This window comes from Juglans regia, chromosome 4, assembly GCF_001411555.2.
Source record: "Juglans regia cultivar Chandler chromosome 4, Walnut 2.0, whole genome shotgun sequence".
Taxonomy (NCBI): domain Eukaryota; kingdom Viridiplantae; phylum Streptophyta; class Magnoliopsida; order Fagales; family Juglandaceae; genus Juglans; species Juglans regia.
The window spans coordinates 4,864,691-4,891,843 of record NC_049904.1 but is presented as its reverse complement, the minus strand read 5'-3'; the positions used below and the strand labels follow the sequence as shown (position 1 = coordinate 4,891,843).

The following is a 27,153-nucleotide window of genomic DNA, read 5'->3' as shown; positions in this document are numbered from 1 at the left end:
CTTCTTCCTACCAATTGCAATGTAAAAATGAAACATTGCGTTTCATTAATGATGTGGAGATTCCCCACCGGTTGCACAGTCGGTTGCAAGAATCATTTTTCAAAAAAGAAATGCTAGCCAGCTGTGTTCGTCAATTACAGCTTTACAATCTCCACATGAAGACATCCACCAGCACATGCCAAAGACATCCACCAGCAGACACCAATGTAATTTCTGGAGAATAAGAGTCGTTTGGATTGAGACTCTCAAATCATCTCATCTCATCTCATTATTATAAGTTTTTAAATTTCCATACAAAATATAATAAACAATTCAATTTTTTAAATTCTAAAATAATAATAATATTAAAAATAAAATTTTATTAATAATTTATTTAATTTTCACCTAAAACTATCTCAATATCCAAACAACTTTTAAATGCTAGAATTACAGTCTTACAATCTAATGCAATCCTTGCTTTTTTGACATGTACAACTCTAGTCAGCTTTAGATCTATTTATTCTTTTTAGATGATATGAGATAAGATGAGATAGAAATTAAAAATTAAATAAAATATTATTAAAATATATATTTTAAATATTATTTTTATTTTAAAATTTGGAAAAGTTGAATTTTAATTTAATTTTATGTAAAAATTTTAGAAAATTGTAATGATATTTTCTAAAAAAAAATAAAATATTTTAAACGTAAACGGTTTGTTTATGTTTTATTTACTATGCAGCCCACGTGGCTTCTATTTTATTTGTTCTTTATTCTTACTTCTAGTACTGAGATTCAAAATCACAAAACTGAAATCCATTTGCCTCCGCGTCCGAGCTCTTTCCTCCGAGCCCATAAGCTAACGTAAATGGCAATGAAACGAGATGGTCACTTTCGCCGACGAACTCTCTCTCTTCTATACCTGTCTCTCTCTCTCTCCAGAAGCCCCCTCGCGTTGAGAATAGAAAGAAAGAAATAGAACAGTCGAAAATCTGAGCTTCAACATCAAGCATCTAAGTTCGGAAACAGTCTGAATAGTTGTGAAAAGAAGTATCCTAATTAAAAAATAAGCCCGAAAAGTCACAAATTCTGGAGGACAGATAGTGAAAGGGGTATGTGACTAATCGAAAACAAAACAAAAGGACTCTAGAGAGTATGTTCTGAGAAATAGGCATGGGCTGAGAGGAGGCTTTTAACATCATCCCGAGTTCTTTAACATTTCAAATAAAGAAGCGGTAAAGGGGTCCTCTGATCCCTTGCCTTCTTCAATGCCAGAGAGAAAGAGAGGGGTTGGAGAAATGGTTTTGCTGGCTGGAGATATGGTCCTCTGATCCATTGCCTGGGGAAATGGTTTCCAATGAAGAAATGTAAGGAGGTGCTCTGAGAGAGCAACGAGATTGTTTTGGGTGATTTGGGTTTGAGACGGTGTTCCTACAGCTTCTGCTACTTGTAAACTCAATTTGTACATTTTGTTATGAAATAATCTTGAGAAGCTACTGTTTGGCTGCATCCATTGCATACATGACGTGGCATTATCCAAACCACACTTCTCCCATAAATCATCCCAATCCGACTGAGAGAGAGAGAGCTGATGGATGAGAGGTGGAAAGCGAGAAAGAGGTGGAGGGCGGGACAGAGAGACCGAGAGAGAGGTCGAGGGCTTGGCTGGCTCGGAGGTGCTTGGGGAGGAGTCGCAGTGGTTAGGGGAGCTGCTCAGTGGGGCTCGAACCGACACACGGCGGTGATAGGGCTGTCGGTGGCCTCGAGGTCGTGTGAAACCCATTTTATGGGTAGTTTACGTGTGTGCGACGAAGAAGGAGATGGAGGTTTATGGTGGCTGGGTTTACGAGAGGTGATCGCTAGTGTGAGGTGGTGGAGGTGCGGTGGCATGGGTGGCCGATTACGATGGTGTAAGTGGAGAGAAATGGGTGAAACCCATTTCGATTGGGTTACTATAAGGGGGAGAGAGAGAGCTGCACGTGAGAGAGATTGGTGGTAGCTAGCTTGGTCGCCGGCGTGAGGGGGAGTCGCTAGTGGTGGCGGTGAGGCTGGATGGCGCACGGCGGCGTCGGGTTGGGCTGAAGGTGAATTGGGCATGGGGGAGAATTGGGCCATAGGAGAGAGAGAGAGTGTGTGAGTGAGGAAAAAAAACAAAACAAAATATCAGAAGTAGCCATGTAGTGTGTGCAATGTGTGCACACACTATAATGACTGCTCTGTAGCACTACTATTTTATTATAAAAGAAAGATGTTCTCTTATGTGCTCGTTGTGTGTGAGATTGAGATTCTTGAAAACATGTCTTGTTTATTTTTATAAGTTAAGATAAAAATTAAAATTAAATAAAATATTATTAGAATATATTTTTTTAATATTATTTTTATTTAAAAATTTTAAAATATTAAATTTTTTATTTTTTTATATTTAAACAAATTATAATAATTAAATAAAATAAAATAAGATAAATGTAAGAGAATTATAAAAATAAATTAGACCTATAGTACCAGAGCTACAGCAGTAGCATTTACGCTGGTGTGTGCTAGTGTCTTTGGCAAGTGCTGGTGGATGTTGTCTACACGTGGTAAGGCTGTAATTGACGAACACAGCTGGCTAGCATTCATGTGGGCCATTGTTATCAACAGGTGGATATCAACTACCTTTGGAAATCATCACGTTGGAATCTCCGTATTGTTACAGACTTTGGCACATAGTGAGTTTTCTTCGCAGGTGTTGATTGATGTTGATTTTTTTTTTTTTTCTAATCAAGCATATGATATATAAAAGAAAATTACAGAGTTTGAGGAGGGTCCTTTCCACTATCAATATACAAAAACCAACTAGGAATATTAGCTATAGGTATGCTGCCAAAAACAAGATTGATAGCTGCCCACTGCGCAACAGAGTGCGCACATCGATTTTGGGATCGATGAATCTTGACAAATTTCCAGTTTTGATGAAGATTTGATAAGTGCTGGATGTCCTTAATAATAGTTGATATGTTCCAAAATGTAGAGATGTTTGGACTTTTGATGGAAGAGATTATTGATTGAGAATCCCCTTCAATGATTGCTAATCCTTGAGTTGATGCCATATTAGCAGCTAACAGCACTGCTTTTGCTTCAGCAATTAAAGGGATTGTAGTTTGTACCTTTTCTGTTAATATTCCCAGAATCTCTCCACAATGGTTTCTTTGAATTGCTGAGACCACTAAAAATTGATCTCGTACTGCTGCATCAAAAGAATAGCTTTGATAGTTTAGAGGAGGAGGATGCCAATTTTCGTCTTTGCTTTGTTGATCAACTTTTTCCTTCCATGCTGCTTTATAGTCTTCATAGGTGCCTTTGATCTGAATGTTTGCTTCTTCAATTGATAGAGAAGTGTGATTATGAACGATATCATTTCTTTTTCTCCAAATGAAATCTAACATTATGACTGCAAATAACTGGAAGTGATGTCATTCCTCTTTTTTAAGTCTCAATTCTCTGTTCGGATAGATGATCATTTTGATCCAGTCTGATATAGAATCTATAGGCAAGTTTGCAAAATTTAGAGGCCAGCTGCTTTGTTGCCATAGGATTCTATTGAATGGACATTCAACAAAAAGATGCACTAGTGTTTCTTTCTCATAGCTACAGAATACACATTCTTCAGTTTCTTGGTTTGCTATGACTTCACCAATTCTTGTTCTGGTAGGAAGAATATTTGATAGAAGTTTCCATATTAGTAACTTATGACGATCATGGATTTTTAGACTCCACATAGGCTTGAAAAGTATCATTGAAGAATGTTGCTGAAGTGGAACTTGATCTTGTATTATAGCTTGATAGGCTGTTTTGACTGAATATTGCCCATTGTGATTTAACACCCAAATCACTTTATCCTGCTCATATGCTCGTAATGATAGTGGTATTTTTTGAATTTCTAAGATGCTTTGATGATCAAAGAGAGCTTGCATTTTTGGAACATCCCAAATCCTAGAATTATGTATGATAAGATCAGAAACTGTAAGATTTGGAAGTTCTAAATCCATACTTTGTAATGGCTTTGGTTTGAAATTGATCAGTGTAGGTATCCATGGATCCAACCAAATATTTACTGATTCTCCATTATAGATTTGGAAGCATCTGCCTTTCATAAGTAATTCTTTAGATTTGAGTATTCCCTTCCACATAGGTGAGTCTGTTGCTTTCTGCGTAGCTTCCCAAAATGTTGTGTTCTTCAGATATTTTGTAGTTAGCATAGACTTCCACAAACTATTTATCTGTTTGTTAAGTTCCCAGCCTATTTTTGCAAGCATAGCTTGATTCATCTTTTCCATTAATCTGATTCCAAGACCACCTTCTTTTTTCGGTTGACAAATAGATTTCCAGGACTTCAGTGTCAAATTATGCATTTTGTCTTTCGAGAAACCCCACCAAAAATTTTTGAAAGCTGCATCAAGAGATTTACAGACTGACTTGGGTAGCAGGAAAGTATTCATATGGTAAGTTGGTATCGTACTTACTACAGATTTGATTAACATGGTTCTGCCTGCCTGAGCTAGTAATTTTGACTTCCATCCTTCCAATTTTTTACCCACTTTGCCCAGCATTTCACTATAGTTTTCTTTTTTTTTTTTTTCCGGCTAAAAGAAGTGGGTAATCCTAAATATTTCATTATGGCTGATGATGCTTTGAAAGGCAGCCACACAGCCACAAAGAGATAGAAGTTTTTGTTGCCTGATTGGTATTTCTGGTGACAAACATTGAAGACTTCTTCAAATTTACTTTCTGCCACGACCAGCTTTGATATTTTGTAAGACATTCTGAGATGTTTCGAGCATTTTTTTCTGTAGCCTTAGCAAAAATGATTGTGTCATATGCAAATAATAAGTGTGATACCATAGGACTGTTTCTACTGATTCGAATACCTTCCAGCTTATGTTGCGCTTCAGCCTTTAATAAGATCCTAGAAAGTACTTCTGTAACCAGTATAAAGAGAAATGGCGAGATTGGGTCTCCTTGTCTAATGCCTCTCTGAGATTTGAAGAAACCTCTTGGTGATCCGTTGATGAGAATAGAGAATGACACTGTTGTTATACACTCCTTTATCAGATTTATCCATTTGTGGTTGAAGCCCAGATTTAGCATAACTGTAAAGAGAAAATCCCACTCCACCTGATCGAAAGCCTTTTCCATATCAAGTTTAATAGCCATCAAACCGGATTTGCCTGTTTTTTTTTTGAGGTGATGGAATAGTTCATGAGCGATAATGGTATTTTCCTTAATGTTTCTACCTGGGACGAAAGCAGTTTGAAGTGGAGAGATGATTTTTGTGAGAAGAATTTTAAGACGATTGGCCATGATTTTGGTTATGATCTTGTAGCTGACATTTGTAAGACTTATTGGGCGATATTGGCTTGGATTATTTGGACAGTTTGTCTTTGGGATGAGAGCAATGTTGGTATGATTGATCTGTTTTAAGAGCTTCCCACTGATAAAGAAATTCTGAACTGCCAATATAACATCTTGTTTCACAATATTCCAATAGTGCTTGTAGAATAAAGCTGTCATTCCATCTGGTCCGGGAGTTTTATTGCTGGGAATTTGTTTTAGAGCTTCTAATATTTCCTCTTCAACTAGTATTGCACTTAGAGATTCATTCTCTATATCCGAAACTTGCTTTTCAAAGAGATTATCTAGTTGTTCCGGAACATTTGGGTTTGAAGAGGAATATATAGATTTAAAATGATTAATAAAAGAAGTCTCTATAACAGTAGAGTCCATTGACCAATTACCTGGCGCCAATTTGATTGAGTCGATAGCATTCCTTCTTCGCCGGATGGTGGTTGTTAGATGATAAAATTTGGTATTTAGATCCGTCGATGTAAGCCATGTGAGTCTAGACTTTTGCTTCCATAAGATTTCTTCGTATTCTCTTTGCTTGTGAATTCTATGTTGCAAAAATCTTTCTTTCTCTTGATTTGAAGGAGTCATATCGGCTTCCTGTACTTCAAGAAGTTCACTTTCAAGTTGATGTATATTGTGGTTGATCCTCCCGAAGTGATCTTTATTCCAGACTTTGAGAGCTTCCTTGGTTGACTTGATTTTCTTGCATAGAATATAAGACAAATTGCCAAATTGATGTTTACTCCATGCTTCACTAATTATTTGATGGCTTAAAGGTTCTCGAGTCCAGAATTCTTCAAATTTGAAAGAAGGAGCTTGACGAGTATTAGCTGTAGTGTATAACAGGATTGGATGGTGATCTGAGGCTGAGGATGCAAGATGTTGCAAAGTAGCATCTGAAAACAGTAATCTCCATTCTTGATTTGCAATGGCTCTGTCTAATCTCTCTCGTATGAGCGCTTGACCTTGTCTATTATTTGTCCATGTAAATTTTGGTCCCATATAGCCAATGTCTATAAGACCATTCCTGTCCATAAGAGCTTTTAGACCCTTATTAGGATTATAATAGATAGGTCTTCCTCCAGATTTTTCATTTTGATCAATGAGATCGTTAAAATCTCCCATGCAAATCCAAGGCCCTGGAAAAGCTTGATATAATGAATCCAAATGGCTCCAAAAGCCAGCTTTATTGTTCCATTGGGCCAGCGCATACACATATGTAATCATCCAAGGTTGATGTGTAGGATCAGAGTAAACTAAAACAGAAATTGCATTAATATTTATATTTACAAGTTCTATTTCTACACCCGGTCGCCACAAAAGAAGCAGTCCACCTTTTTTACATACTGCTGGATAGTGAACAAAAAGATGGAAACCTAAGCTATGTACAATAGAAATGGTGCGGTCATCCGACACCAAGGTTTCCGACAAAAAGATTACATCCGGGTTATATTTCCTAATATTAGCCCTTAAGTTCCTGATTGCTTTGGGTCAGGCTAATCCCCTGCAATTCCATGCCATTGTCCTCACTTGGTCTGTGGAGGCATTTTTAAGCTTGCCTCGCTAGCTGTCTTGGATTTTCCTTTAGATAAGGACTGACTTTTGCTTTTCCTTTAGATTTTTTTTCTTTGCCTAGAGAACTGGATTGTAATTCCAAAAGAGCAAGTGCCATTGAAGTGTCATCAGAGTGTGGTTTTGGATCTGTTTGTTCCACTTTGAGGAGAAGCTGTGACTTTCTTTTTGGAGCTTCAGAAAATTCAACTTGTTGCTGTCTTTTGGAAGAAGTATTGACTTGAGAGTGACGTTGAGCATTTGTGATACATATAGCTAAGTTCTGACTGAGGTCATTTTCCTTATAGTTGGGATCGTCAGATAATCTTACTGATTTTTCAATCTGCATAGGATTCTTTTCACAGTGAATACTTAAATCTTCTAACAGTTGGGGATTCTCTTGATTTGTAAATAATTCCATAGCCTTTTCAGACTCAAGACCAGAAGGAAGATGAGCAGAGAAACTATATGGAGCTGTTGGAATGGAAGTGCTGAGCAGAGAAACGTCTGAAGAAGAGTTGTAAATAATCTCGGGCTTGCTGGCGAAAAAGAATTGCTGAGGCCGATTGAGGATTAAATCCTGTGGGCCCATGAATAAAGGCCTTGACTCAATTGGTGGATCAGAAATATTATCGGGCCCTTTACCCAGACCAAGCCCAATACCAAGACCCATATAATCTTTCGGTTTAGTATAGGGCTGTAGAGTCGTGTATGTCTGCTGCTAGTGTGCTCTCCATGTCGGTTGAGAATGAGATGATCCTATGGCTGCGATTGATGGAGCCGAAGCTGCCGAGTTTGATTTTAGTTCCCGAGAGTTATTTTCCTCTGCCACCTGCTCCTTCAAGCTTGAAGACAAAAGAGATATTTTGCTTTGATTTGAGGTGAGGTTACTAGATTCGGCAGATGACTGAACAGTGAAGAAGTTAATGGTTCTTGGTGAGGAAATTAATGAGTGTTGATCACTGTAGCTGTAAGGATGAATTGCATGTTTTTCCGTAGGTTTTCCGCCCAGTTGAAGAAATTGCGAAGGACAAAACAATGGTTGCAGACTCAAGCTATTGGATGGAATTTCGTGGACTTGATCTCTGGTAAGTCCATCTTGTTCTTTGAGAATAATCCCCTTTTGTTGGCTTGCATTGAGTGTTTTTTTTCCTTTGTTAAGCTTGGCCGATGTAGAGAGTTTGTGTAATTCCTCTGCTTCTTCAACTTGCCCATCACCCGTTTGACGAAATGCTTGTGTGTTGTCAAGAGTAGCTTGAAATTCTGCTCTTATCCATGGACCATACAGAAGTCTTGTTGGGGGCGAACTTATAAATCCACAGAAAATTTGTGAGTGACTGAGCCTCCCACATGCATAACAAAAGTCTGATAGTTTCTCATATTTTATAGCAATCCATATTTCACCATTATCAGTCCTCGGCATCGTGAATCCTTGCTGAAGTGGCTTGGTGATATCTAGTTCAACTTTAATCCTAATATACTTTCTGAAGGCTAGACCATAAAGAGGATCTTCCTCCACTTTGATAAGATTACCGAGAGCATTTCCTATTTCCATGGCATTGTTGAGAGTGATATGATCAAGTGGTAAACCATGAATTTGCACATTGAAAATGGCATGGTTTAGACTGATTTCATTGAGTGTTGCACTCGGAGACCATGGTTTGAGAATTAACAAATGCCCTTTAATATTCCATGGGGCTTGATTAAGCACTCTTAGTTTATCATGGGAAGTTCTAAAGGTGAATATAAACTTGTTTATATCCATCTCTTCGATTAGGAAATGTTGGATGAAATTCCAAGAGGCTTTAATACCAGATGATATTGCATATTTATTCAATGGTCTATCGGCTACTAACCTTCCTATCAGGATTTTATCTGATGTAGCTTGTGCTGTTTCTGGAGCAGGTTGTAGCTTGAGATCATGCCATGACAGAGCTTTGGTCTGGAGGATCAGCGAGTCAATATCCATTTGATTAAGAAGATGGAGCAGCAACAAATATTCTGATAGTTGCTAAAGAAAATGAAGTAGCTGTATTCTGATGGTTGTTGTAAAAAGTTCTCTTGTGTATAAATTGTTTGCGTGAAAAGGAGCAACAATAAGTGCAGAAATGTGATACCACCTCCTAGACCGAGAAGCTCTGACTTCTCTCTAGCCGGTTTTAAGATGTTGATTGATGTTGATTGTTGGGTCAAAAGTTTTAAAAAGTAATTATATAATTTTAAAAACAAATTTAAACGAAAAATTAAATTATTTAAAACATTCTCATTGAACTAATTAAAAATTTAATTTAATGAATATTTAGTTATTAAAGATTAAAATATATTCACATTAGATTAGTCAAATTCTAAATATTTAGAATTTAACTACAGTGACTTTCAAAAGTTTTTCTAAATTTGAAGGTTACTGTACATACATCAAATATATATTTTATTAATTATTTCTCTCTCTCATTCTTTCTATCACATATTTTATCACAATTAATATATTAATTTGACTTAGTGATATATTAATTTAATAAGAACATGATTATTAATTAACACATAATAAGTAGGATAGTAAAATACGATAAAATTAAATAAATTAACAATTAAAAAAATTAAATATTTTTAAAATTATTAGTTATTCATTATCATATAATGAATAAATGTATAATCTAATGTGGAGATTTAATGTAAATAACCAAAACAAAATTCATCTTATATTATTTTATTATTATATAATGAAAAAATAACTATTTCAATGTGGAGATTTATGTGAATGGAATAGTCAAAAGTTAAATTTCTCTTACATTCATCAAAATTATCCTTTAACTTTGACTAATCTAATAAGAGTGCTCTTAAAAATTTCTTTTCTAGATAATTCAAAATGTAATTAGAATCTTAAAAAGACTATAAATAAATAAAAATACCTATAAAATTTTTAAATAATTACAACTTCTACAACAATTGAAAAAACACTGCATAACATAGTCATAAGATTTTATTTGTGTAAGAAAGTATTCTCACATATTTTTTTCCTTGAGCAGTGCCTTTTACATGCTTTTACAATACATATAATTTTATTTTTAAAGTCTCAAATTTAAAACTTATATTTCAAGTCAAAATATGGCACGTAAATTATATATGGTGTGAATGTTTTTAAATAAAATTATTATTTTTTTAAACATCACTCAAAAATAATAATTTTTATTTTAAAATATTTAATATTTTCATCTAATTATTAATTAATTGTTATTAAAACACGATCTTCAAGATAATACTATTCTTTCCGCTCAATTCTATGGTTCCACTATACCGATTTGAGTTTTTATTTTTTATTTATTTATTGATTAAGAAAATATTTTTTAATAATATTATAATATTTTTATTTTTTTAAAAGTGATAAAAAAATACATGTATAAAAAAGTAAATAAAATAAAATAAAATTCTATAACTAACGGTAGCTAAGCACTCCCAATAAATGTTGTATAATACATTTTTCTCTAAAAATATAAAGAAATGCTCTCAAAACACCCTCCATTGAATTTTCTATTTTGAAGACATTTTTAACATTTTGCTACGAGACATTGCTAGATGTAGAGGATTCTATTCATCTATGTAAACATATTTAATTAATTTCTCACTCCTCCTTCTCCTAATATATTAGCATTTTTATATTAGCATGTCCAGCCTTGCGTTTGGAAGAGACCCAAAGTTCTCATTTGTGGTATACGTAGCTATAATTATTCAATTGGATTTGATTACAAAACAAAATAAAATAAGAATATTTTCATTATATAATCTCTTTGTTTTATTTTTGAATCAATTTATATTTTAATTTAGCTTATAAATTTAGATTAATTTAAAATAAAATATAATTATATGATATTGTATGTGAGGAGATATTGTAAATATCAAAAGATATGAAGATATTATTGATAATTAGAGCAAAATATTTGAAATGAATAAAAATAGTTAAAAAATATAATATTTAAATGATATGAAGAAAAAATAGATAAGCTGATATATGGTATATTATATAAGTGAATATGTAAAATAAAAAAAAACATAAATTTTGATGATATATTTTAAAGAATAGAATGAAGAAGTCATTGGGTGTGCTCTTAAAAGCCGTGACTGTAGCAGGATAATTCAATTTTTAAATAAAATATAAAAAATAAGACAATTTTATCAAATTTTAAAATAAAAATAAAAATTTTATAATTTTATAATAATTTTATTCAAAGGAGTCAGGACCCTTCACTGCCCTTGAAGGACACTTGTCCGCAAATCTGCTCCCGAAACTCATCCCGTGAGTCCCATCCTCTCGCTTTCATAAAGAACATTTTGTCTACAACAATAACGATACATTTGATACAGTAACGATCTGACATTTGTTGCACAATTTTAGAGTTCTTCTATAATTAAGCCTATACAGTAACAAACACCACACACTGCCTATGTGGCTTTTATTTTATTTTATTTTTTTTAATTGCTACAGTAAAACGAAGACGTTTTACTCAAAACTGAAATTCCCTTTCGAAACAGTGCATTCGAATATCATCTCTCCCACTCGGTTCCTGCATTCCCGTCCCTCCTTCTCGGTTCCTGCCGTCGTCTGCTTGCCATCTGTCGTCATCTGGGTGCCGTCGTCTGGGTGCCGTCTGCTTCTGCCGTGCCGTCTGCTCAAAACCTAGCCTTCGAATCTCTCTCTCTCCAGCTCGGTTCCTCCCGATCCTCTACCGATAATTAACAAGGTATGTATAGGGTTGGGACCGATCAGAAATTGAAGATCTATTCTTTTGAGTTAATTTCTTGTGTACACTATTCTCAGATTAAGCCTAAGAAATAACCATTTAGAAATTGAAGATCTATCATTGCAACTTGTAATGCAACACTCTCTGATTTTTGCTTGTGCCGCCATTTGTTCATGTCCATATTATTCAATAGTCAGTATCATGTTGTTCATTTGATTCTCTTCATGTAAAGGATCTGTAATAACTATAGAAGTATGTTGGATCTGCTGTATGGAGCTCATGTTGTAAATGTTGCTTCTTTGGTTGTGCGACCATTTATAGCCTTTGAATTTCCCTTTGATTTCTGTTTCAGGAACACTTTATATATGAAGTGCTTGCTTTCCTTGACACTCAGTTAAGGTGCATAGCTTCTTTGAATGCCCCACTAATTAACAAGGTATGTATTTGATTTTCTTTTGAGCATTGCATACCATTTCCACTTGCTAAATTACCTAAATGTAAAGTGAAAGTTACATGGAAAACTCTTTAATATCCCGTAGATGTATGTCCTCATTTACTTGTTTAAAAAGATTTAGGAGCATTGCATACCATTCTCATTTACTTAAAATGTCCTCAGTTAGATGTATGTGATGCAAGGATAAAATCATAAAATTACTGATTTTGAGATTTTGGGCAGATCTAAACCATATGTTACTCTCATAAAATCAGAGGCCGTTGTAAAGTTCAAAGTAAACTAGAGGCTGTTGTAAAGACAACTTTCCAACCTTAAAACTCCCAAAATAATTAAAACTAATAATGTTCAATATAAAATGCACTAGTCAACCTCAACACTAAGAAGACCAACTAAAACATACCGTCGAGTAAGATAACAATAAGCTGAGTTGCAGAGCATAGAAAAGTCACAAATATAGCAGTAACCAAAAGTGTTTTTTCTAGTAATGTCGATTTAATATTATGATAATGGACTAATGGTTTTATTTTTGTAATGTCGATCTAAAAACTCAGTTGAAATATCTTGATGGACAAAGAGGAAGATAGAAGGCCACCCAGGCCTTCTACACCAGTTCCACCGACTCAGGTATGATACATTGGTCATTCATAAAAAGAAGGTGTCTCGATTCTAATAATTAATGCATTTTTATTTGTGTATTGTAGGTTTCTCTTTGTCCAGAAAATGCTTACTACCCGCCATTTATGATTCATCCAAATGCATATCCGAATTCATATACATACGCATGGGGTAGCCAGGTACATTCCCTTTTAAACTTTCAATTTTTTTCCTTAAGTTCATTGTTACCCGTTCTAACAATGTGCCTAATTGCAGCCCCCACCAATGCCACATTTTCCATCAACGTTCATCTGCCCGCCGTCGACTAATGCAAATGAGTCAGGTCGTGTTCAACAAACGAACTAGGTAGATTCCTTTCTAATCTTTTTTTCTTTTATTTTTTTATGCGTGCATTTTTATTCGTTCTAACATCATGCCTGATTGCAGCCCCCACCAACACCACATTTTCCAACAACGTTCATATACCCGTCGTCGACTAATGGGGAAGAGTCAGGTCGTGTTCGACCCACGAACCACATAGATTCCTTTCTAATCTTTTATTTTTTTTTATGCGTGCATTTTTATTTGTGCTAACACCATGCCTGTTTCAGCCCCCACCAATGCCACATTTTTCATCAATGTTCATCTACCCACCGTCGACTAATGCGGAGGAGTCAGGTCGTGTTAAACAAACGAACCAGGTAGATTCCTGAATAATCTTTTTTTCTTTTTTTTTTTTTTATGTGTGCATTTTTATCCGTTCTAACACCGTGCCTGTTTCAGCCCCCACCAATGCCACATTTTCCAACAATGTTCATCTACTCGCCGTCGACTAATGCGGATGACTCGGGTCGTGTTCAACAAACGAACCAAGTAGATAGATTCCTGAATAATTTTTTTTTCCTTTTGGAATATGTGCATTTTTACCCGTTCTAACACTGTGCCTGTTTTAGCCCCCACCAATGCCACATTTTCCAACAATGTTCATCTACCCGCTGTCGACTAATGCGGAGGAGTCGGGTCGTGTTCAACAAACGAACCAGGTAGATAGATTTCTAAATAATCTTTTTTTTTTTTGAATGTGTGCATTTTTACCTGTTCTAACACCGTGCTTGATTGTAGCCCCCACCAACGCCACCTTTTCCAACAAGGGATATATACCCGCCGTCGACTAATGCGGAAGAGTCAGGTCGTGTTCAAAAAACGAACCAGGTAGATAGATTCCTAAATAATTTTTTATTTTTTTTATTTTTTTATGCGTGCGTTGTTACCCATTCTAACAGTGTGGCTGATTGCAGCCCCCACCAACGCCACATTTTCCATCAACGTTCATGTCGACTAATGTGGATTGTTCGGACCATGTTCAACAAATGTCATGCACTCCGTCTAGTACTAGAGAGGACTCGACAAGCTTTGAAAAGACCGCAAGTAATCCAGAGACTGCGGAGACATTGGCATTTATATCCGGAAGTGAAAATAATGTTGGAGGTACTTTATTAGACGTATAGACAGAAGTTGATGAGATTAATGAAGAAAATTCTAATCATGACCAAGTTGAGGAGTAGCCCAAACCTGCTATGAAGTTTGCCACTGATCATGAGCTTATGGCGTATTACATGCGATATGCCAAGCAACAAGGTTTTGGTGTTATAACACAAAGAACGAAGAGAGATACTAATGGGAGGGTGAAGTATTTAACGATTGGGTGTGCGCGTGGGGGAAAGTACCATCCTAGTCATAGTAATATCTCGAAGCCACGTCCAACTATTAAAATGGATTGTAAGGCAAGGATAAATACTCACTTGGTGGATGGTACTTGGGTGGTGACCACTGTTGAGATTGCCTATAATCATAGTACTGTCAGCCCACAAAAGTCTAGATTCTTTAGATCGCACAAGTATTTAGACGAATATAGTCAGAGGATGCTTGATTTGAACGACAGAGCAGGTATTCGAATGAACAAGAATTTCGGGGCACTTGTTGTTGAGGCAGAGGGGTTTGAGAATCTGCAGTTTCAAGAAAAAGACTGTCGAAATTTTATTGACAAAGCCCGACAATTAAGACTGGGTAAAGGTGGTGGTGAAGCACTGACTGATTACTTCAAGAGGATGAGAATGCAGAATGATGGTTTTGTTTATGTGATTGACGTGGATGAGGAGTTGAGACTTAGAAATGTGTTCTGGGCTGACGCACGTAGTAGAGCTGCGTATGAGTTTTCAGAGATGTTATTACATTCGATACGACATGCCTAACAAATAGATATGGTATGTCGTTTGCTCCATTTGTTGGTGTAAATCATCATGGGCAGTCTATATTGTTAGGGGCTGGCTTGCTTTCAAGCGAGGACACAAGTACTTTTGTGTGGTTGTTTCAAGCATGGTTGGAGTGCATGGATGGTCGGGCTCCAAAAGCGATCATAACAGACCAAGACCGAGCTATGAAGGCTGCTATTGCGTTGGTATTCCCACGTACTCGCCATAGATATTGTCTATGGCATATAACCTTCAATTCTGGGTTGAAAATTGCAATCTAGAATGCCTTATATGATTCACAGACATGTGGTGAATTTGAGGAGAAGTGGGGGCAATTTATTCACAAGTATGACCTAGGTGAAAATGCATGGTTGCAAGGGTTGTACAGTGAGAGGTTGTTTGGGTATTGGTTTATCTTAAGGGAGTTTTTTGGGCTGGCATGAGCACGACACAGCGTTCTGACAGCATGAATGCCTTTTTCGATGGTTTTGTGCATTCTGGTACAACGTTGAAAGAATTCGTCGATCAATTTGACAATGCATTAAGGAAGAAGGTAGAGCTCGAGACGACAGCTGATTTCAATTCCTCTAACCAAACCATCCCATGTTCATCCGCATTCCGCATTCCGCATTCCACATTGAAAAGCAGTTTCATCCGTATATACGAATGCCAAATTTAAAGAAGTCCAAAAAGAGGTGTGGGGAATGATTTTATGTAATTGCATACTTATCAGCAAGGAATGTTGCATTTCCACCTACGATGTTTTAGATGAAATCACCACTGATGATGACCATGTCAAGAGCATCAAGTACATAGTTTACTTTAACGATGAGGAGGTTGATGTGAAATGCACCTGTGCGTTGTTTGGGATGAGAGGAATTGTCTGTAGACATGCATTGAACGTTTGTCAGATGAATAAGATTCATACGCTACCAGAAAAGTACTTGTTGGATCAATGGAGAAAGGACTTAAAGAGGAGATACACAGTAGTAAAAAGTAGCTGTGATGACTTGCGGCAAAATGCGGATTCACGGAGGTATGAGTTTGTGGTGAAACGATGTGTGAAATTAGCTACCCGTGTATCGTCGAATGATGCCCATGTTACTGCATTCATGCGCCACTTGGATGAGTTTGAGAATCAATTTAAAGGATTAACACTTGAGTCCAGTTCAACAAAGGTAACAGAAACTATGGTCACGGACAAGGGTAAGAAAATATTAAGCCCACACGTTGTCAGAGGGAAAGGGAGGCCGCCAACAAAAAGGAAGGTTCCGCCTGTTGAGAAGGCTGCGTCCAAGCGAAAGAAGAAATAGGTAATTCCTTTTCTCCAAGTATTTATTACTTGCATTGCTTTCCACCACGTGCATATTTCTTTCTAACGGATGTATATTTTATGTACTTGAAACTTATTTAGGCACGCAGGAAAATATTTGATGATACGAACCAAGATTTTGAGGTGTCGGAAGCTCCTGCAAATGTTGAGGTAAACTTGACTTTTGTTGTCTATTAATTCTATATTGCTTCCCACTGCAGTCATGACTACTTACGCATGGCGATTTAATTTTTTTTTTTACTTTAATGTAGGAGCAAATACCTAGTGTAGCGAAGGATAATTTTGTGGTTCTAACTCAGTGCAGTACTGTCACACAACCAAGGCCATTGGGCAATGAGTAGCTGAAGTGATGTATTTTTATGTAGTTGGAGCATTTTTCTGTATTTTTATGAATTTTTAGAAGACTTTGATGTATTTATATGCATTTTCGAAGTGTGTTATGTATTTCTATGGATCTTGGAAGACTTATGTATTTTTATGGATTTTTGGAAGTGTTATGTATTTTTATGGATCTTGGAAAACTGTTATGTATTTTTATGGATTTTTGGAAGACTGTTATGTATTGTTATGGATCTTGGAAGACTGTTAGGTATTTTTATGGATTTTTGGAAGACAGTTATGTATTTTTATGGATTTTTGGAAGATTGTTAGGTATTTTTATGAATTTTTGGAAGACAGTTATGTATTTTTATGGATTTTTGGAAGACTGTTAGGTATTTTTATGAATTTTTGGAAGACAATTATGTATTTTTATGGATTTTTGGAAGACTGTTAGGTATTTTTATGGATTTTTGATTTTTGGAAGACAGTTATGTATTTTTATGGATTTTTGGAAGACAGTTATGTATTTTTATGAATTTTTGGAAGACTGTTAGGTATTTCTATGGATTTTTAGAAGAATATGATGTAGTTTGGGTATGTTTCGTATTTTTGTGGATTTTGGGAAGAAATGTGATATATCGCCACCTATATTCGGTGTTCATTAACGTGAGTTTAGCTCTGATTAACAAACAATATATGTGTAATCTCAAAGCAATATAGTAAAACAGTACAATGAACAACATGTTTCCAACACAGGCATTAACATTAATACAATTAGTACAATTAATATACATTAATCCATACCATCTATCTACAATTTACTTCTTCAAAAGTACATTTATAGTCCAAGGCAACCAAATATTATTACAATTGATAACACCCAATAAATACATAATAATATTTGTGCACATCTATTCTCTACGAGCTGCTTTCCAATTTTCTTCTCTTGCTTGTAAAGAACATTCTCTCTCTCAACAAGTTTATCTTTCATTTTCTGAACTTCATACTCGCGCAACAGTAAATCGTCCTCCCTTTTTCGAGCTGCATTCTCTCTTATGCGTATTTTTTCCTCTACCAATTGAAGTATATCTTCCCATATAAAGAATTGACACATTTCTTCTCCCTGCATACAAATTGTTAATTCCAAGATTGTTAAATATGCCAAATTAAAAAGTACTACAAAATTATGATAAAAAAAATATGTTTTACCGTGTTATACTTCGGGAAGGCGTAAAATTTCCTTCCAAGATTTTTCTTAGTATGGGAGGTCTTCAATGGGGCTTTCAACCCACACCAACAAGTTGGTGCTTCGATTTGCAACTCATCAACAACACATGATGATTGACTCGAGGCCATAGGTGATCTAAATGAAACATTGAGCAAGAATTATTGAAACATTAATTAAACACACATGATGCATTTGAGCAACTACTAAAACATCGTTTAAATGCAAGTGGTGCATGAATGCAGTAACATTGGATCACTAGGTGGAAGTCACTAGGTGCAACCTCTATAGTTGTCTTCTTCAAATCACTGGTATTAATCACTTTTAGTCCATGTCCATTGTTTCATGAACTGATTATAATAATATAACTAGGTATTCGAGGATCAATAATAATCATAATGTAATACTCTCATCAACTCAGTCCAATATGATTATATACTATGGCTAGCAATAAGCAGGTATTGTGCTTTAATTTGAAGTAAACAGCTTGTAACGTGCATGCATACCCTCATCAACTCAGCAGTACAAAGAAGTAGTATATGATTATATACCATGGCTAGCAATAAGCAGGTATTGTTGTTTAATTTGAAATGAACAGCTTGTAACGTGCATGCATACCCTCAGAAACTCAGCAGTACAAAGAAGTCCAATATGATTATATACTATGGCTAGCAATAAGCAGGTATTGTGCTTTAATTTGAAGTAAACAGCTTGTAACGTGCATGCATACCCTCAGAAACTCAGTAGTACTAAGTAACAATATGATTATATACTATGGCTAGCAATAAGCAGGTATTGTGCTTTAATTTGAAGTAAATAGCTTGTAACGTGCATGCATACCCTCAGAAACTCTGATCTTCTTCTCACCCATTTTTGGATCAGTCAATTCAATTAATAGCTAGCTATATATGAATATGATATGCAATTGTAAACCGTCCAATTCTTCTATATTCTTGCTGAAATTAACCTCTCACGCTTAATTACGATTTAACAATGCTGGAGAACAGAAAAAAAATACTAGCAACTAGAAAATGTCAAAAGTCATCTCAAAGGAGCCTGCCGTGTCGGAAGCATTATAATTATCATATACTAATACCAGGCATTAAGAAAACAAAATGGGATTGAAAATGAAGATTTGGATGGAACCCATTGCTTGTCGTGGCAGAAAGAGAAGGACTTGGATGGGATTGAAGACCAATATTAGGAGTTAGAAAAAAATCATGATTTGGATTTTCAATGGGAAAAGGAGAAGTTTTAGCACCTTCAGTTGAAAACTTAGCAAGAGCATCCAAATCCAAATGGATGGAATTGGTTTGTGGTCAAGGAGGACCAGATGAAATCAGTTTTCCATTAATCCCAGTTTACTCTTTGAGCATAACACAAAATGGGCTACAGTGCCATACACTTAAAATTGCTGCTATAGCCTATCCCTAAGGTGAAAAACTAAGTTTACCTACCCGGAATAAATTTTTTCCCAAGAAGATGCTTGGCCTTACCTAATTAGTTAGATCAAAATCCTAGCTCGACTTGGTCCATCGTTGACCAGAACAAATGTTTATCCTATAATTTAAAGAAGCAGTTTCTCTGTTTTGTGGTAAGATAGAGCAATGAAAGTCATAGTAATGACGAGAGATTTGAGGTTTTTCTGTCATGAAAGTAGTCTATTATGGAACATCTTTAATCTCTGTTGTCTTTCTGAATTTTCATGCCAAACTTTTGCTAGAGCATGTCTTAACTAAGCAGTAGTTGTTATGTATAAAGACCCAGCCGACTCTGTACATGTTTGTGAATTGACTCTGTTCTAGTAGTGATTGTATTTTCCTGGGATCCTTTGTGATTATTTTCGTTATGTATTCGTATTATTGTTGGGTCTTGACAAACAGAACTGTTATTTACTTGGAAAAAAACAAAATCATACCAAGCTACATGAAAAGTAATGCCTCCCACGCGGATCCTCTCAAAACAGTAGCTAGTCGAAGAAGAACCACCAGACATCTGGATGTTCCGTATAGGTCATGATCGAATAGGATGGATGCTATATGCTAGAAAACAAATAGTTCGGAGTTTTTCCTAAATGCTTGATTTTAACCCTTTGGTTTTGAGAAAAGTATATTTATGCGCTTCGGCTACTGAGGTGCTTTTCCTTCATGCAAGAAATTTGAAGAAGGTAACAGCTAGCCAAGAAATGAATAATGGAAACTTACCTGGTGCAGTTGTTGTTGATCCGCACGTGAACGGAAAAGTGAATACGAATCATGATTTCTCACAATTTCGGGAGTTAGCGCACGGAGATTTCGAGGGAGAGATGGGACGATGGGGAGAGAGATTTTGGAGAGTTAGGGCACAAAGATGGGGGGATATTGAGGGATTCTGAGACTAGGGGAGCCGGGGACTAAGGCTGGGGATTCTATTTGAGGGGGGGGGAGACCTAGACCTTTCGAGTCGAGTAGATTTAGGTCTCTTTGGACCGGTTTATAACAGACCGGGTCTGCCATATCACCAGGTGTGTGGAGTGGGAGATAGACCGACCTTAGAGTAGATTAATTGACAATTTTATTAGATATTTTCGAACCACTTTTCCCATCTCCTGCGTATTGATTGAGCTTTTTAAATTAAAACAAATTGAAATGTTATATTTTTTATTCACTATTTTTATAATTTAAAATTTTTAATTAAATAAATTTTAAAGTACTCAATTTATCAAATCTACAATTGCTAATACGAATTGTATATTTTATATTAATGATTAGTCATTTTTAAAAATTTAATTAAAAGTTTTAAAATAAAAACTTAAACTTTTCCATTTTAATAAGTTTGGGGATTTTTTTCGATTAATAATTAATAATTTTTACTAGAAAATATATTTATAAATATTAATCAATTATTAAAAACACAGTTTAATAATTGATAGGATCCACCAATGTTTTTTCAAATTCCATAAAAAATTAAAATAATTTCATCTCAATTCTAAATGCAAACATATTTCATAATGAGATTCAAACACTTTTATACAACTGTTGAAACATCTTAATACAAATGATCCTAAAGTATCTAAAGAGGCCTTAAAACTCACGACCTTGTATTATTTAGGAATGGTTTGGATAATCCGTTGAGATTAGATTAAAGTTGAAATTTGAATAAAATATTATTAAAATATTATTTTTTAATATTATTTTTATTTTGAAATTTGAAAAAATTGAATTATGTATTACATTTTATTTGAAAATTTAAGAAAGTTGTAATAATTATATGAGGAGATGTAAGATGAGTTGAGATTAACTCATTACCCAAACCAGACCTTAGGTCTCGTTTGGTTACACAGATGAGATCATGAGATAAAAGTTAAAAGTTGAATGAAATATTTTTAAAATATAATTTTTTAATATAATTTTTTTTTAAATTTGAAAAAGATGAATTGCTTACTATATTTTGTGTGAAAATTTAAAAAAAATTGTAATGATTATATAAGAAATAGCTTAAATAACCCAAAGTACATGTAAAGAGGATTAGTTTAAAGTTTTAGGTTTGGATATTAAAAAAATATATATCAATTATACTTATTAAAATAAAAAAATTTAAAATAAAAAACAACACCTCTCTGTCTAATATTGAGACAATATTTCAACCAAATTTCAATAGAAAAATGCTACTGTTCTCACCGATCAAACGCGCCGTTAAGTGTTACTGCTTAAATTTTTTATTTTAAAATTTTTTATGGAAAACCTTTCCAAGGCAGGACCCTTCAAACTCATCTTTACATAATAAACTCTAATCTCGTACCCGTAGTAATTTCTCATACACGAAATTAGGTAAGTCATTGACTTCGCCAGGGGGTGTAGCCCCAAGAGATTGGCCTGAGTGGTTGAAGCCTCAATCTTGTGGTATTAAGAAAGTATTTTTTTAAAAAAAGATATTTAAATATATTAAAAAATACATGTAAGAAAAAGGGTAAAAAAAAAAACTAATTAAAACTAGAGTAATGCTACATACAGTCGTGAAATGTGCAAACGCCGTACAATCGCTTTGAAAAAGAGTGGGGTCCACTATTAAAAAATTAATTTCTTTTCATGTGGGTCCCATATTTATTCACTCTTTTCAAAACGACTGCACGGTGCTTGCATACTCACGACTGCAAGTATCATTTCTCTTAAAACTAACTGTGAATATATTTCTCTCCTCCATCTCTCTAATGAGTGTTCATTATCCAAAGCATTGATTAGCCTATATATATCATATCACCAATTTGTAGCCTACTTGTAGTAAGAAAATCGCAGAAAAACATACACCGAATATTTTCACAAAATAATGGTGACCCTCAAGTCTACTTCCACCATCTTTCCGAGCAAGCCTACACCGGGAGGCGTATTACAGTTATCAGAGAACGACCAAATAATGCAATGGACTCATGCACCTCTCATCTGTATCTACAAAACCACCGGCGACAACAATGAAAAACCAACAACACTCGAGACTCTGAAAGACTCCCTGAGCCGTGCATTGGTTCCCTACTACCCACTAGCTGGTCGACTAAGCTGGATTCATGGTGGCCGACTGGAACTCCATTGTAATGCCAAGGGAGCGCAGCTATCGGAAGCTTATTCAGAAGCAAAACTTGATGAACTTGGCGACTTTGCACCAACAAAGGCAGTCGAAGATTTGGTCCCTAAGGTTGATTATGGTAGTCCGATTGAGGATTGGCCCTTGATGCTGGTGCAAGTCACAAGGTTTAGCTGCGGTGGTCTCTGTGTTGGAACAGCCATGTCCCACACAATGGTTGATGGATGGTCTGCTGCTAAATTCTTCAATGCATGGACCAAGTTGGCACGAGGGGATGAATTGGAGGAGAATGAGATGCCTTTCCATGATCGCACCATATTACGATCATCCGAACCACTTCTGCCTCTACGCTTTGAGCATATAGAGTTCACAAAACCACCACTCCTATTAGGACACACTGATGCCAAAGAGGAGAAGATGAAAGAAACTTGTGCCACCATATTGAAAGTCAGCAAAGAGCAAGTCGAGGGACTAAGAAAAAAAGCCAACGAGATCCCACATCAAGACATGGAAATGGTGGTGACACGACCTTATTCTCGATATGAAGCAGTCGCTAGCCACTTATGGAGGTGTATATGCAAGGCACGAGCAAGTGATAACTCTCAACCTACAAGACTTTACTTAGGGCTTGATTATCGTAGCCGCTTGAAGCCGTCTCTCCCCCTAGGATACTTTGGAAACGCAGTTCTTACGACCGTCACATCGAAATGTGTCCATGGCGACCTATTGTCCAAGCCACATAGTTATGCTGCTGGAAATATAAGGGAAGCCATCGAGCGTATGACAGATGAGTATATAAGGTCAGCTCTTGATTTTATAACTAGCAAAGAGGATGTGAGTGCTATGAGGAGTAACTTCCATATTCGTGCATACACGAAAACACCTAATTTCTTAGGAAATCCCAACGTTTCTGTCGGAAGTTGGATTAATTTGCCATTTTATGGTATGGATTATGGATGGGGAAAGCCAATATACGTCGGTCCAGGATTATTAAATGATGATGGCAAGTGTCGTTCATCATGTCAAGTCCAACTGCTGATGGATCTCTCCTCATAGCACTTCGTTTGCAAACAGAATACATGGATTCTCTTAAGAAGCTCTTCTATGAGGACATGCCGTGGTAATGGGCTGTAAAAATCCAGAAACTTAATTACAAGCACTCAGTTAAATAATAGCATCGTTTATCTGTAGAAAATGTGCAAGGGAAGCTGTACGTTGCTTGCTATTATGTTGATCTTTGGTTCCTTGTTTAATTTATTTCCTTGAGCTTGTGATCAGTTGAGAAAGTGATGGATATAAATAACATTTGGGGTATTATCATTGTTGGAGTCTCATTGTACTTTTAGGACTTGGCCATAGTAGTTGATTTATTTGGAAACTATTGCAAAATTTGCCATTAATGTTGAATAATCATAATAAGAATAAAATATTTAGAAAATAATTATAAAAAAAAGCCTTGCAAATTTGAAGTACACCCAGCAGTCTGCCTCCACCTACCATGACCCAATAATTTCGTAAACATCACGGCCACAAAGTATATTATATGCCAAAAAAATCAAAGATTTTTTGTTTAAAATAATATTTGTATTTATTATTCTCACACACCACACATCATACATATTTTTTTTTTTATAACAAATATGTGGTGTATAGATAATAAGTAGAACAACTCAATTAGTTTAACAAGAATAAAATAAAATTAAAAATAATAAATAATAAATAATAAAAATTATTTTAAAATATATAAAGTGTGTGGTGTGGGATGATGAATAGCAATCCTCTTTTTAAAAATAAGGAGTCGAGCAACTAAAAAAATGAACGACATTCTACACTACACACTTTACATATTTTAAATTCAAATACGTATGTATATATTATATATATACACGATCAATAAATAATATGCTTAAATTTAAGCGATTGAAAATCACTTGAAAACAAGCCGAGCAACTAAAAAAGCGAACGAGATTCCTTATCAGGACGTGGAAATGGTGTCAACCTGTCTATATTCACAATACGAAGCAATTGCCAGCCATTTATGGAGATTTATAGGCAATTAGGTGTGAGCAGACGATAACTCTCAACTAACAAGAGTTGACATAGTGCTTGAGTTTCACAGCCACTCGAAGCCACCTCTCCCTTGAAGATAGTTGGGGATCATAGTTCTTCATACTGTGACATTGAAACGTGTCCATGACGACCTTTTGGCCAAGCCATTAAACTTTGGTGCAGGGAATCTAAGGGAAGCCATCGAGCATATGACGGATAAACATATAGGGTCTATTCCTGATTTTATAGCTAGTAAGGAGAATGTGAGTCTTTGGAGAGACAGCTTCCACATTGGTGGATATAATGAAATACCAAATTTCTTATTGAGTCCAATGTTTCTAAGTTTGATGTAATGCTAGATACAATCTTCAAATAGATAAGATTCATATAAACCTTTTATAAAATAATGAGTTTTATTAATAAAAAATAATTTTTTTTATATTTTTTTTTAAAGTGAGATTCATTTTTTTATAAAAATTTGTATAGGCAAATCATTTTTCAAAATAATATATGCACGTTCTAGAGGTCATTTCTCGTTCTTTTTCTTTCTTTTTAAAATACAGGGTATAGTCAATCATTCTTGGGACTAGCGAAAAATAATTGGAGAACACCAATGCTGGCGGACAAAACCACGTAATTGGCTTCGTAGACGCAACCATCCTCCGTTAATACCTTCACGCCGTTTCTCGATTGCTGTAATTCCCGAACGACCTTGCATCAAACCCGTGCATGATAACACAGCCATAAATGTGTGAGCTTAATTTAACATCAAAAACAAAGTCCAAGGCAACAGCACATAAGATTCTGAGAAGTCAACCCAGAAAATCTGTGCAATTTGGAATTCCAAAATGAAGATTGTGAAATATTTATTGAACGAGAATCTGTGCAGAGTTGAGGTAAACAGTCATTTATCCACTTGGAGCATTGGTAATCAAATATAAAATAGAGAGTTGCGTTGGATTAGCTAAAAAGATAAGTGTGAAACTTTAAGTTACAATAAATACATATTTTTTCAAATTTAAATGAGTACTGTTCATTCATCAAATATATTTTTTATTCACTTTTAATCTCTAATGGTCTTTTTATTCACGTTTAATCTCCAACCGTCTTGTAATAATAATGTAAGAATCAAATTAATTATTAATTAACATATTTTTAGTGATTAAAATTTAAACGATTATATAATTAAATAAATCTTTACAACTTCTTCATATTTTATATTTTATATTTTTTTTATATTTTTTTATTTTATTAAATATTTATTATATGAATAATAAATATAAAATTTGAAATAATTTTAAAAAAATAAACTCAAAAAAAATATTAAAAAATTTATAAAGATGTGAAGTGTGAAGTGTGGTGGAAGTTGTGTAGTAAAACTCTATATAATTATTTTAGCAAATTTTTGTTATTGAAATAAGAAAGTTTTCTACAAGACAACAAGCAACAATATGATTGAAATTTCATTTTTACTTATCTTCTTAGACTTCACTTTCATTTAAGTAGATCGCTAATTCTATGGACCCTCTTCACAGCATTGTTTCTTGTCATCTCGATGAGACTCCTTCTCGTCTCCAACAAAGACATGTTATAGCTAGTATGTTATGTTTTCAATGAAAAAAAAAGTTATATATGTTGCATGATATTGAGTGGTGCTTTTTCGCTAGGGTGTTAATAATAACCTCTTGAATCTTGATACATATAATAAACTCCAAATTTCTTAGGGAGTTCCAATGTTTATCTGGAAGCTGAATCAATTTAACATTTTATAGTGGAGATTATGGGTGGGGAAAGTCAATATGCATTGGTTTTGAAATGTTAAATGATGATAGAAAACTATTCATCATGTCATCTATGGATCTCTCATCATTGCACTCAGCTTGCAAACAGACTACATGGATTCTTATAAGACGTTATTATGTGAGGACATATTTCATGCACTAAAATCGTAGCTTTTGTGATGGATGAAACGGTAACAAAAGAAAAAGGGTCAACCTACAAATGGAAGTTTGGAAACCATCACACCTCAAAATCAAAGAAGTTTCTCCTTTGACGCATCAGTAAGAGATTCTTTCTCAACAATCTCAACGATATGTAGGGACCACAACGGGAAAATCTTGGAGTTCAAAGCATCAAAAATTCCATGATAGCCAAAGCTTCAGCAGCCCTCTTCTCTTCCAAAATGTCATGTCAACTCCAACAAAATCTAGCAGTGCTAGAGGGCAATGATCAAACAGTCATAACAGCCATTAAAAGCACAAATTCCTCTCCAAATTGGCAAATCACTCCTATCATTGAAGATATCCTGCAAATCCTTCAATATCACAAGGAGTGGAAAATAGTTAAAATTCATCAATCTTAAAATCGATGCTCAATCTAGTTTTTGGTTGCATGGCCTTATATACTTCTAGGTACATTTTTTTTTTTTTATCGATAATAGAAAGGATACACCTTGAATCTATATTGTATTTTAGGCTTTTTTTTTAGAACTCAAAACCATTTCATTTAAATCAAAGGAGAAATAGATGAGGGAGTTTCCTCCATTGTTACAATAAAATCAGAAATGGAGAGAGCATCTTTTGCTAACAAGTGAGCTATTGAATTACCATTTCTCATTACATGAGAAATATCCCACTTAGCAAAATACTTAGTCAACTGTTTAGCCTCATTAACAAACATACTAGCAGAATTCCAGCTTTCCTTATCACTTTTGAGTG

The 27,153-nt window shown here is 35.0% G+C and overlaps 3 protein-coding genes across 3 annotated transcripts; all 3 read left to right on the top strand.

The window, feature by feature from the left end:
- The first annotated feature begins 12,669 nt into the window (after window positions 1-12,669).
- Window positions 12,670-14,207, top strand: LOC108988424 (leucine-rich repeat extensin-like protein 2). The gene is made up of 7 exons (XM_035689129.1): window positions 12,670-12,729; window positions 12,807-12,899; window positions 13,311-13,400; window positions 13,483-13,572; window positions 13,653-13,742; window positions 13,822-13,911; window positions 13,998-14,207. Exons 1-7 carry the CDS (start codon window positions 12,670-12,672, stop codon window positions 14,205-14,207), a joined length of 723 nt encoding a protein of 240 aa, XP_035545022.1.
- A 69-nt stretch (window positions 14,208-14,276) lies between these two features.
- LOC108988425 (protein FAR1-RELATED SEQUENCE 5-like) lies at window positions 14,277-14,951 on the top strand. The gene has a single exon (XM_018961688.1). It carries the CDS (start codon window positions 14,277-14,279, stop codon window positions 14,949-14,951), a length of 675 nt encoding a protein of 224 aa, XP_018817233.1.
- Window positions 14,952-22,111: 7,160 nt separating this feature from the next.
- Window positions 22,112-23,707, top strand: LOC108988434 (spermidine hydroxycinnamoyl transferase-like). The gene has a single exon (XM_018961698.2). It carries the CDS (start codon window positions 22,136-22,138, stop codon window positions 23,441-23,443), a length of 1,308 nt encoding a protein of 435 aa, XP_018817243.1. The 5' UTR covers window positions 22,112-22,135; the 3' UTR covers window positions 23,444-23,707.
- Window positions 23,708-27,153: the final 3,446 nt, after the last annotated feature.

What these genes read in the sequence shown, in the direction of transcription:
- LOC108988424 (XM_035689129.1), top strand. Translation starts at nt 12,670, where the DNA reads ATGGACAAAGAGGAAGATAGAAGGCCACCCAGGCCTTCTACACCAGTT. An exon ending in CATACGCATGGGGTAGCCAG is followed by an intron (nt 12,900 to 13,310) that starts GTACATTCCCTT and finishes TGCCTGTTTCAG; the next exon opens with CCCCCACCAATGCCACATTT. An exon ending in GTGTTAAACAAACGAACCAG is followed by an intron (nt 13,401 to 13,482) that starts GTAGATTCCTGA and finishes TGCCTGTTTCAG; the next exon opens with CCCCCACCAATGCCACATTT.
- LOC108988425 (XM_018961688.1), top strand. Translation starts at nt 14,277, where the DNA reads ATGAAGTTTGCCACTGATCATGAGCTTATGGCGTATTACATGCGATAT.
- LOC108988434 (XM_018961698.2), top strand. Translation starts at nt 22,136, where the DNA reads ATGGTGACCCTCAAGTCTACTTCCACCATCTTTCCGAGCAAGCCTACA.